Below are 12,835 nucleotides of genomic sequence, written 5' to 3'. Positions count from 1 at the left end.
TTGGAGGGCAGTATCCGCCGTATATACAATCGTGTCAGTGTTAATAGAACCCCGTTGTAGCTGGAACGCATTGTCTTTAATCTCCCTTCTAATGACTTCAATTTTCTTACTAAAGAATTGCATAAAGTCATCAGCTGAGTGGGTGGAGCTACTGGAAGGAGTCCCTTGTTGGGTTAGCGATTCTACCGTACTAAACAAAAATTTAGGATCGTTTTTATTACGGTGGATGAGATTTGAGTAATAATTAGCTTTAGCTAAGGTAAGCATGCGTTTATAAGTTATTAAACCATCACTCAATGCTTGATGGTGCACCTCAAGTTTAGTCGTGCGCCATTTGCGTTCCAGCTTTCTGCATAATAATTTCTGAGCTCTAGTTTCTTCTGTAAACCACGGGGTGCGCTTTTTTGGAGCCTTTTTTAACTTTAGCGGTGCTATGTTATCAATGGTTTCGCGCAGGGCGTCGTTAAAGTTGTTAGTGAGGTTATCAATAGAGCCCACATATTTTGGGAATGGTGCCATTACCGAGGGTAGTAGGTCAGCAAGAGTTGTCGTTGTGGCCGTATTAATGTTGCGGCTGCTATAGCAGTTATTATTATTATTAGTTTGACGAACATGCGTCTGAACCTCGAATTTTATAAAGTAATGATCGGACAATACTTTAGTATACGGGAGTATCGTAACTTTGGAAACGGTGATACCCCTGACAAGCACTAGGTCTATCGTATTACCGTTGCGATGTGTGGGTTCATTTATTATTTGTGTGAGACCACAGCTATCAATTATAGTCTGGAGCGCTACGCACGGTGGGTCCGATGGGGTATTCATATGGATATTAAAGTCCCCCATTATGATTATATTATCGGCGTGTGTCACTAGATCAGCAACGAACTCTGAGAATTCATTGATAAAGTCCGAATAGGGCCCTGGGGGGCGGTAGATAACAGCCAGGTGTAGAGGCAGCGGTGTGACAGACCTCATAGTAAGCACCTCAAACGATTTATATTTATTATTTATGTTAGGACTAAGGTTAAAGTTTTCCTTGTATATTAGTGCGACCCCCCCACCCCTTTTAAGCGGACGGGCAATATGCGCATGTGTAAAGTTAGGAGGACATGCCTCATTTAGCGCAAAAAAGTCGTTTGGTTTAAGCCAGGTTTCGCTGAGACCGATGACGTTAAGATTGTTGTCTCTGATAATATCATTAACTAATAACGTTTTTGGAGACAATGATCTTATGTTTAAAAAACCTATATTATAGGTAGTGTGCTGTTTTAGGGAATTTTTGATGAAATTATCCGTAGTAGCAATATTAATAATGTTGTGTTTATTATGCCCAGTGCATTCAGTATAATTACGACCATATACGACATAGCAAAATGCCACAGGCCATAGATGTGCAGGAAAATTATTTATTGCATGGGGACAGCCGGTAGTCCACGCAAAAAACTAATTTAGGCTGGTCTGCACCACTTTTGCACTTAGTATCAATTTCGCATGCAGTCTTAGTGGATCACCCACAGAGAAAAGCCATGCTTGGCCACTGACCATGGTGGACAGCCGTCTGAAGACAAGGCGGTCCTGGGAGAGGGTGAAAAGTTACGACAGGGGCCTGGTTGATGACTTAAAAATAGAAGATTAAAATAAAATTTAAAAATCGGTCTTAACCTGGGCCCTGGAGAGGGGGTGCAGACTGAAGCCAAGGGAAAAAAACAACTCATAGCCATAGTACACATCCCTCTTACACTTAGGGAAATTTAGCCATTATATCTATTGTTTTGCTACTGTATATTTGAGAACCCCCTCTTTAACATATTCTATTTTATTCTAAATTTTGCGGACAAATGTCATTCAATCAATAAATGGTTTTTTTTACAGCCCTAAATCACACGTCTATTTTAATGTTATTTGCTTTATTTAACGTGAAAATTTAAAAGTTGACATTTTAATTATAATGTTAAAATATACGAGAAATACAAGTTTATTGTATTTGAAAAAATATTTATGCATTATTACTATGTATTATAATAACATCAGTGATTATTTTGGTCTCATAAATATAATATAATTTAATATCACAGTAATTTGTAGGTCAAAATATTGTAGAGAAAATTTTTTTATCGGTCCGGACCTATCTCAGACATGGCGAGTACTAAGAGGAAATATGCGTGCAATTTCCAAAATGATTGGTAAAAACAATTGAAATTCATCCAGCACAGCTCGAAGGGGAAGGGGTTAGCTTCCTGCAAATTTTGTAGATCCGACTTCTCCACAAGGCTCACCGGTCACAGCCCAGCATTTAGAAAATTACTTTCAGCCTTTTGTATTATGTATGTTTTTTTTGAAAATTGATCAATTACAGCTTTTTAGACAAAGACTGGGCTGCACACTATTTTTTGTTTACCGAGAAGACGCATAATGACGAGGCACGCTTTCTGTCCCTCACTTTGTGTGGGACATCAGTAGGGGTGGTTGAAATCATGAATTCTTCGGTGCATCACGTATGGGATGAGAACGATTCTGCATCAATGGACAAACATCCACATTATGATTATTTATGGATGTTAAATAAAATAATACAGATGGTGTTAATGTTGTCTGTGTATCTGTGTTGGCCCTTCGATGAGGTGGTGACTCGTCCAGGGTGTACCCCGTCTTCCGCCCGAATGCAGCTGAGATAGGCTCCAGCACCCCCTGCGATCCCTTAAGGATGGAAGGGTTCTAAAATGTGGATCTAGTGTAAAAAGATACAAAGTAAAACACTGGCAAGAAGAGAGGAAAAGCCAGGCTAACTGCTAAACAAGCTTGGATGAAAGTAGTGGAACACTTGAACCCAATGGCCCATGTTAAAAAATCCGACTACAAATACATGTACACAGCATCCACACACCAAGTAATTATTTTGGTTTGATTTTTTGAATGGTTGTCACTTGGATTTATATTTTGAAGGCTATTTCAGATGTCTTTTTGTTAATATTGAGGCTCCATGACCTGATTACGGCCATGTGCTTGTGTCACATGACTATCCCCTTGTGCCAATGAATCAAAACAGCCGTGACTCTGTAAACACCTTTTGAAGAGCGACATTGTAAAAGATGATACGGGCGGCGGCGTTGTACCTGCTGTGTCGCGCCGTCGTGGGTTTTTCCGTCTGCGGCCCAATCAGTGACGAATTACGGAGTGGCTTCCACTCCCGACGAGGCCCTTTCGCTGTAAATATTTCAAATGGCTGCGAGCGGCCTGACATGACGGCCACAGTAATGATGTTTGTCAGGAGGACGACACGGACGCATCAGTACCCATCTGCCCCAGTAAATAGAGGCGGCTGACTCATCCCGAGTAGGGCGGGGGGAAAAAAAGAAGACTTTTCATCAAGCAGCCTCGATTTGTGGTTTCACCGCCTCGGAGCAGTGCAATCATGGGGGTCAAAGTCAATCAATCAGACTATATATCGCAGTCTCTCTCACGTTATTGCTTAGGTTATAGTTTTGGACGTTATTCTTCATGCATGTTTTAAGTCAGCCTGGCCATACTTCTAGCCCCACACCAACCATTCACTTTTGAGTTTTCTGGCCAATCTGAATGCATAATGAGGGTAACCAGAACAGGGGTGTCCAAAATGTTTCGACCGGTGACTGCTTACAACAAGGGAGGACCACGTTGACACATTGTTTGCATTTGAAGGTATGTTAACTAATCCAATATTAGTGTAGCATGGAATAACTTGTGTCATTAAGAATGAATGTTTTTTCCACAAAATGAAAATGTCCCCCACGGCACACTTTGGACACCCCTCGAAGGAGATGTGTGTTAAAGGGCTGAGTTTCAATGGTCCACCTGATATGTAATAATTACCTCCGGGCTTTGGCTCTGAGAGGCAGCAGCAGGCTTGGCTTCTGAAACATATTCATACTAGCACTTGACCACCTCTTGTTTACATTTTCGTCCCGAAATATCGAAAGCCTACCGTGCAGCCTCAAAGGACTACGAATAATTTTTTTTTTTAAATGTTCTGCCTGGAAAACTGCTTGACTTTGACACGTCACTCTGCGCTACTAAAAACGGGTTCCAACTAATCCGGCAAACTTCCACACGTCTTTGCGTCGCTCGTCTTTTTGTTCCTTTGACGTACTCTGCTGTCCTCTCAGGCGTCAAGGTGAAACACAGCCCGCAAACACACACACACACACAAACACACGCACACACACACACACACACACACACACACACACACACACACACTGGAGCAGCGAATGAGAGAGACAGCGCAAACACAAAATAGACATCATTGCCATGGAAACTAGCCCTTTGCACATATGAAAAATATGCTTGAAGTTTCTCTTTCACAGCTCCCACATTTTGCTTCTCTTCAAGGCCTCAGGGGTCTGGGATGTGGGGGGAATGTGTTGGAAATGTTTGATGGCTTTGAATGAATCAGCCTTTTTTAACTAAGCTGTTGTGCTTGACCAATGTGTATTTGGGGCTGAGCTGACTTTAAAGGGCCCAGGTGGGATTTTGACCATTCCTTCTCCCTGTGGGATCCCTACCCACCCACTCTTTCGCCTCATCAAGTAAAACATAACAGCCATGCAGTCATGATTTTATGCTCCTTCTTTTGATCATATGTTGCCATGATGTGAACAACCCCTCTCCCTGGCCCTCCTCCATATCCTTAAAAATGATGCTCTTACTCTGTGCCTTTTGCAACTGCTAAAATAAACCTGTTCTGTCATGTTGTGTTCTAACCTAAAACCGTTCTTTGTTTGACACCCATTAACCTGTCATTTTCACATCAACGTGAAGGAGTAAAGTGGCTCGTTAAGAAATATAGCAACTACTTAATGGTAGTAGGTAATGGGGATGCAGAATGTCATTGACCTGTGTATGTGTGTGCTTTTGGGAGGGAAGGGGGGTGTTTACAGTCCTTACATTTCAACAAGCATTTATTTGATATCTTCTCAAGCAACAATATTATTAAAAATATTATTAGTCAGCTACTATATTAGAATAGACATAATGTCTAATGAAATAAGTCCACACAAGCTACGTAGCTTACCTACATTTCCCAGTAGCTTGGCAGTAGCTTAGCTACTTTTTAAACAAATAGCTTTTTCTGCAGCTTTGCTTATTTTAGACACATGTAGCTTGAAGTTTACATCAAAGCTACAAGCTACAAAGAGAGAAAATGGACTGTGAATACAGGCCAGAAAATACAATGACCTGGATGGATGAGAACATCCATGCATAGGGAGGAAATACGTGATGATTCGGTGGTGTTTGTATGGTGATTCACAATTGGCTAAGGGTACATTATGGTTTGGCCAATCAGAGGCAAGACAAGGCGAGTCATCGAAACCAGGAAGCAAAATCATAACAGACACGCACTCATGCCACATGACGACGAGGGAGTCAGAGACCAAGGGACAAGTCCACAAAAAAATAAGAAATATACTTGAAAATGTCAGAGGAATTTTCTCCTGCAGATTTGATTTTTCCTTTAATAATGAAGATAACGGGCTGTAAACCCACAATAATACGTGTCCTTGGCCATATTTAAACAAATGTATCTGTTTAGCAAGGGCAATGCCCAAAAGCTTAGTGTTTAACTATTTAAACCAAACCATAACATAAAAAACTAAATTGCTCTCTTCATTTAAGACGTCGTACACAAAATTTAGGAAAATGCGTTTAAGTGAGTTGAGTCCATGAAAAGTTTTACTGCACATAACCATTACCAACTGTTCCCAAACAACACAAGTCATTATTTTTTTATCGTATGTAGAGAAAATGTATAACGTTATAGGGGTGGGCCAAAGAAAAAACAAACTAAATAAATAAATACAGTGGATTGTGTGGGGCCCTAGAGGTAGTTGTAGGATGTCCCCAGCTAAATGACAAATACTTAATAGTAATGGACCCTTATTGGTTGCATTAATACACTCTCAGTAACATTAACATTTATATTACACAGATGGGCTCACAGTTATTATTGTAGTTAAATTTAGCTTTGATGTATCAAGCTACTTTTGCCGTGTAGCTTGTGGTATAGGCGCCAATCTAAGTGGGTGCTCGGTGTGTATGTATTTATAAAAAATAAAACAAAGTTAATATCCCATATGATTTGTGGCTTTATTTTTTTGTAAAACGGACCAAACTGGCCACAAAATTAACTAGAACAAGATTGATTTTTCAAAAATTATTTTACAGATTGAAAGAGGCCATCAATCACATGTGGGTGCTCGACCAAATAATACTTATAATAATAATACTTATTTTGTTATTTGTAATATATTTGCATGATTAAAAATATAAAGTTTTGGAATAAGGCTGTAATATATAAAAAAACGTGGAAAAAGTGATGCGCTGTGAATACTTTCCAAATGCACTGTATGTAGACATTATTTCATCATTTTATTTGGGTGGGATTGTTCTATTTTTTCATAGGCCCCCCTGCAATTTGTCCACTAATGTAACTGTCTTAGAATACACATCATGTTGATCCAACACACACAGGCACAGGCACAGGCACAGGCACACCAAGGCAGGAGACAGTCAGCAATGCACACATTCAGCGACACACAGGAGCTGGTTCAAACCGGGCATTGGTTTATTCACCTGTCCTTCTGACGAAAAGGACCCAGCTCTGTCAGGTTCCCCCCTGATTGGCCGCTAGCAGCTAGTTTGTTAAGTCTTTGCATAGGAAAAATGTATCGTTTTGTAACACGACAAAAAAATACGAGGACCTAAAAAAGTTTAAGGTAACGAGGTACCTTTAACATTACTTTAATTAAAAACACAGATATGTGAGTCGGGGGTCCACGCTAGGTTTTTCCATCGGTTCAGGTGTCCTTTCCCTGTACAATATTGTCTCTTGAGAAGATTTAAAATGGTTGCTGCAATGTGAGGGCCGTACACACTTGTGTGAGAAACTTTTCGATGAAGCTAATTAAAGACGAGCCACTGAAGCCAAAGGGGAGGGGGGGACTCAGCCCCCTTTTCTCTCAATCAGGCATTCTCCTAAAAACATGAGTGGAGGTAAAGAAGGGAGGGGGGAGGTTGGATGTTGATCACTATCCAAGAACAATCTTACACAGCTTTCTTTTTGTAATTTTTTTTCATGCAAAAATCATGCGGCCAATTTGTTGATGTAAGTGACCTGAATCTCGTGGTTTGCTATCTTCTTTACCCAATCACAGCAGAGACATCAAAGTGTGCATAGTCTAGCATTAGATGTTAGCTGTTTCAGTGCAATGTGTAGTCTGCTGTTAACTTGTACTATACTGACATAGCATGTAGGCTAGAGAATGTTCTAACATCTTGTAGCTTAGCTCAGATTGACAGATCAGCATAGAACTCATGAGATAGTTTAAACTAAATGATAAAACTAACCTCATGTCAAGTTATCATTGGTGCGTCTCTGATCATGTGACCTGACCCGTTTCCCTCCGCTCTCTCTTTCTTGTCCTAGGAGGTGAAATAGTGTTGCCCATTATTACGGTGGACTCGCTAGACCCACCATCCATCGCCACCCGCTACCCAGTAATGCCCCCACCTCCCACCACTTACCGCCCCTTCCTCACCTTACTCGAAACCACCAAAGAGTCCCCCCCCTTGCCCAACATCCGCCACCCTTGCCCCTTGGACCAGGAAGACTGCGAGGAAAACATCGAGGTGTCGACGTATGGCTCGGGAGAGATGACCGAGTCCGACGACGAGGACTATTATAAAAACTCCCCCCTGGTCACAGATAGGACCGTCTTGCCTCCTCCCCCGGCCGTCGAGGGCCAAAGCCACTTCCCACACCTCCCTTTCGACCACCGTCCGCCCATCTCCTCCACCCCCACAGCCAACCCCGACCGGCTCAGCCCTCGCGTCAAGGGTGCGGCCGGCGGCAGCAGCGGTAGCAACAACATCCCGGCGGGGAAAATGAACACTCGGGATCAAGTGCTGCTGCCGCCGTCCAACCCCTCGTTAGACCCCGGTCACCGCAGAGTCCCCGGAATAACCTACCCTCCTAATTTCCCCCACGTTCCCACTCCAGACCCCACGTCTCCCGAGAGAGGCCTGCCGGGCGCCGTGGAGGTGCAGCAGTCGAGCAGCACCACGGGGATGGTGGTGGGGATCGTAGCGGCCGCCGCCCTCTGTATCCTCATCCTGCTCTACGCCATGTACAAGTACCGCAACCGCGACGAAGGCTCCTACCAGGTGGACCAAAGCCGTAACTACATCAGCAACTCGGCCACACAGAGCAACGGGACTCTGGTGAAGGAGAAGCCGCCGAGCGCCGCCAAGACGGCCCCCAAGAACAAGAAGAACAAAGACAAGGAGTACTACGTCTGAGGGGGGTGCGCCGCCTTGACACACGAAGGCAGGCCGCATTTAAGAGAGAGAGAGAGCGAAAGGGAAGGAGGCGGGGAAACGGCGGACATTTGTACAGCCGATCCTAAGCTCACGAGAGGCAGGCGGACTTGTTTAGTCCTCGCTTCTCAACACCTCATCAAGCAAATCGTGACCTGCTGATCGGGTTGTTTGATATCTCCAGTACTGTACGCAAGCACCCTCAGTATTTGCGCCATCCATCAGAAAACACCAACCAGTATCCAACGCTGCCATCTTATAGAGGCGCCATCGTCACTTGTCCCTTTCTCTCTCTCCGGCTCTCTCTCGCTTGCTCGCTCGCCACGTCTGCGGTGTTCAGCAACTGATGAACTCTGCCGTGTTTCCAGCATGTAGTATTCATCGACAACAAAAACACAAACTTTCTTTTTTTTCCGTGGGATTCCGAGACACTTAAAAAAAAAAAAAAAAAAAAAAAACAACGTAGCAATTTACAGTATGTGAGATACCACCACCGACCGCTACAGTTTAGCAGATTCTGACTCGTACCTTCAGGTGTCGAGCCCAAACCCTCCTCATGTTGTTTCTGGTGCTCAGAAGTGCAGAGAAACTTTCCTGCAGCGACAATTAACCAGAAAAAAACTCCCACCAACCAGATGAACTCTGTTCTTTATGACCAGAAATATATGTATAAAAACACAGAAACCTACATTGTCGGGAAAATGGAGAGTTCGCCAACGCAGTGTAGCTAAGACTGACTTTTTCCACAACAGAACCGTTGGAATAAGTGTTGCTGCAGGGCTGAGAGATGAGAGACTTTTAACGGTAGTTCTTCTAGCAGGAGCTCCACTGGAAGGGCCTCCCTGGAGCCCGGCTGCAGGACCTGTGGCAGCCACACACACACACAGACGGATACAGTATATACACAGGAAGACGGAAAGAGCGCTAATGGTCCAATTTTCTCGGCTCTATTAAAAGAAAATAAACTGTACTATGATAAGAAAAAAAATGCCGAAAAAGTTTGTGAAATGTCTAAATATTTGCCATCACAACGAGAAATGTGTCCCCAGAACACCCCAGCCCTGTCAGTTTGTTGTCGTTTGTTTTTATTTTGGTAAATTGGCTGTTATATTCATCATTTCAATATGTTTACTTTTCCTCTGTACCTTCATCCATACTGTTATTTTTTATTCCTGGTTTTATAGCAAGGGTGTCCAGACTTTTTCCAGCAAAGGCCGCGTAAAAAAAAAAAAAAGTTAAATACTTGATACATTTTGTGCTAAAAGCAATCCAATTTAGGTCAACATATACTAAACTGAACAAAACAGCTCCACGTCAGCTTTGGGTTATAGTTAAATCAAATATTTTTTATGTTTATTTCATTAGTAATGATTTTCTGAGTACCAACAAAAATTGAGCTGCGTCTTTTTGGACTTTGGACACCCTTGTTTTATTCTGTGTGTATGGTGACAGAGGTGCTGATGCCATCACTGCGGCCACACGTATGTGTTTTTTGTTCCTCATTTTACACCACCCTTCCATACACTTCCCAATATCCCCCTGTTCTTTCTAAATGTTACTGTAAAGTGTTCCAGTGAGATGACTCTAAATATGTGTACATTAACAGAGGGAATACACTTGGTTATATACTTCTTACTCCTTGCATGTGTTGTTTCTTCTATCATCCTCTATTGGTATACTACTGTCAGTAGCACCAAAGGCCATATATAGAAAAATAATAATTTAGTTGGGGGTGGTTGTTGTGTGCGGTGGCAGCGGTGGCAGCGGCGGCGATGACCAAGAAGAATGCGGAGTTGGAATATAATTACAACATTTTATGTACATATTAATATACATATTTATATGATATTTACATATTTATATCATATGTAACTACAGGCTCCATTCACAGACAGAGCCCCATTGCTTGTATGAGCGGTCGAGCAGGTCAAAAGCCGGAAAAAAAAAATTAAAAATATATTTTTTATTTTTTTATTTTTTTTTATTTTTTATTTGTGTGGGAAACCCTATATATATATATATTTATATATATATATATATATATATATATATATATACATATATATATATATATATATATATATATATACACACAAACACACACACACATATATATATATATATATATATATATATATATATATATATATATATATATATATATATATATATATATATATATATATATATACACACACACACACACACATATATATATATATATATATATATATATATATATATATATATATATATATATATACATATATATATAAAATTTCATGTTTTCTTAAAAAGCCTACAAAGTAAGACGCACCGCTCGTATGCCATTTTGGTTTGCTCGTATCCATTTTTGGGGATTTTAACCAGATAATTTTCGGTTTATTTTCTTTGTAGTCTTCAAATGCGATCCATGTTTACTTATATTTATTCTGTTTATAGATGCTTTAATATTCTAGAAAAGGACGTTTTCAAAGTGTGACTTGATGCCTGGTCTGCCCTTGGCTAAATTGGGTCCAGAAGCAAACTTTTATTTTCAGGGCCCCACAACTATTTTGTATATTTCTCTTTTTATCCGTGTGAAACACATTTTATACTTTTTTAATCAAAATGAAACCTAATTTTATGCAAGTTTTATACAAAAATGTATTTATAGAAAATGTATTGTTCAATAATTTATTTTTGCAAAATAATGAATTTAACAGATCCCACTGGGATCTAAACCCAGTTCTTCACTTCACTATCACACCTAGCCACTAATCTATAGGAAATACATTGTCTCGTAAATATTTATTTTCGTGCAAGATAACAATTTTAGCATCATTATTATACGTACACGTACAATCCTTTTCAAATCAACTAACTGTGATTAAAACCAGTTCCTCTGTCTTACAAACTAGGACTAATGCTGTGCGCCAAGGAAGCCAGTGTGACTGTGTGGGGAAATTTGCCATCACATTTCTGCCAGTGATGGAGCAGGAAGCGGCTAGGAATAGGTTGCAGTAAAATTTCATATAAAGTGCTGTGACATTCATCAATTGACAGTTTACATGTGCTTAATCACACAAAAACAGCCCCACTCCTGCCCCCACACAGATCAGGGGCTCCTACGCATTGCGTGTGATCTGCATGTAGGGAGGGGCGGCTGCTTTACGCCTATTTGTGTATCAAACAGACATATTTTAAAACAGAAACAGAGCCTTTATTCTAGAAGAGGGGTCTCAAACATGCGGGCCAATTGCGGCTCGCGAGACGTTATTTTGCGGCCCCCACCTTAATATGAAAGTTTAATGTTAGTGCGGCCTGCAAGTTTTATATGAATGACGTTTGACAGCGTTGTGAGCAGAGCTGAAGGAATCTACCAATCATGGTGTGGTATTTGGCTCTCGATGGCCGAACATTGACGTCACTTGCGTGATGCAAGCAGAGAAGCGTTTTGCTGCTTTTCCACGAGACATGCACGCGCTCTTCCTCCCTCGCTCGCCCGCCTGCTCTCTCTCTCTCTGTCACTGTGTGTGTGTGTGTGTGTCTCTTTCTCTCTCTCTCTCTCTCTCTCTCTCTCTCTCTCTCTCTCTCCCTCCCCCGGCGCCGCTGTAAACAGTCCAGTAGCTTCCGAAGCACTCCGCCGAAGGTGCACTGGACCCCAGCGCTAATACCCCGACAGAGAATCGCTGGGCGAATCGGGCGTGTAACACATTAGTCGTGATGTTAGCCCGTTCGGGGCTAATTGTGCTACCGTGACTGTAAACTCCACGGCGAGCCCGCTAACACCCCCCTGTTGGCTCCAGAGAGAGACGATTTTTGTTATTTGGCACCAAAATATACCTGCCTTAGTGGAAAAGCAGCAAATGAGTGAATGCGACAGAAACATTGCCGTGGAGATGAAGGTTTTCTTACGTGCCTGGCTGCGGTCACACCGTGACACCTGTCCGTCAATAATAACAGTCCCCGATAACCTGGACCAATTCAAACCGTTTTTTATTTTTTTATTATTATTATTGTTTAATTTGCATTGCCTCACATAATGAACACTACATATATTTCTACATGACGCCGGGTAACACTACGGGAGCCGTCACTTTTTTCCGCTCGCTATCCGGTGGCGACTTGTCCAGGGTGTACCCTGCCTTCCGCCCGATTGTAGCTGAGATAGGCGCCAGCGCCCCCCGCGATCCCAAAAGGGAATAAGCGGTAGAAAATGGATGGATGGATATCTCGGTACTTTCCCGGCTATTATCCGCCAACCGCCGTGTTGCTGTAGGGAAGAAAAGAGGAACGACACACATTGTGGAAATAACATCAGTCTCCATGTGTCGGCTAAATACAAATATATTCCACAATCCCAAACATGTCTTTTTTTCAAAGGCTGCAGAGAAGAGAAAGGTTTGTGATGAGCAAAGACAATTCCAGGAAAAGTGGGCGATGTAATATTTCTTTGTTGAGCACGGGGGAAACCAACCTGTCTTATTTGCAATGAGAA

General features: G+C 41.9%; 1 protein-coding gene across 9 annotated transcripts in view; it reads left to right on the top strand.

Moving 5' to 3' along the window:
* Positions 1–9,990, top strand: part of LOC133560314 (neurexin-2-like) — a 1,077,892-nt gene extending 1,067,902 nt beyond the window's left edge. For 8 of the 9 annotated variants that reach the window (XM_061912739.1, XM_061912738.1, XM_061912736.1 and 5 more), the window contains one exon: positions 7,466–9,990. In XM_061912739.1, coding sequence (XP_061768723.1) covers positions 7,466–8,337 — 872 coding nt within the window. In that variant the 3' untranslated portion in view covers positions 8,338–9,990. The remainder of the gene's footprint in view (positions 1–7,465) is intronic. The other variant, XM_061912740.1, reaches the window with a different exon arrangement.
* The last annotated feature ends 2,845 nt before the right edge of the window (positions 9,991–12,835 follow it).

Source organism: Nerophis ophidion, linkage group LG10 (genome assembly GCF_033978795.1).
Source record: "Nerophis ophidion isolate RoL-2023_Sa linkage group LG10, RoL_Noph_v1.0, whole genome shotgun sequence".
In the NCBI taxonomy this organism is placed as follows: Eukaryota; Metazoa; Chordata; class Actinopteri; order Syngnathiformes; family Syngnathidae; genus Nerophis; species Nerophis ophidion.
This window is presented reverse-complemented; position numbering and strand designations above follow the sequence as displayed.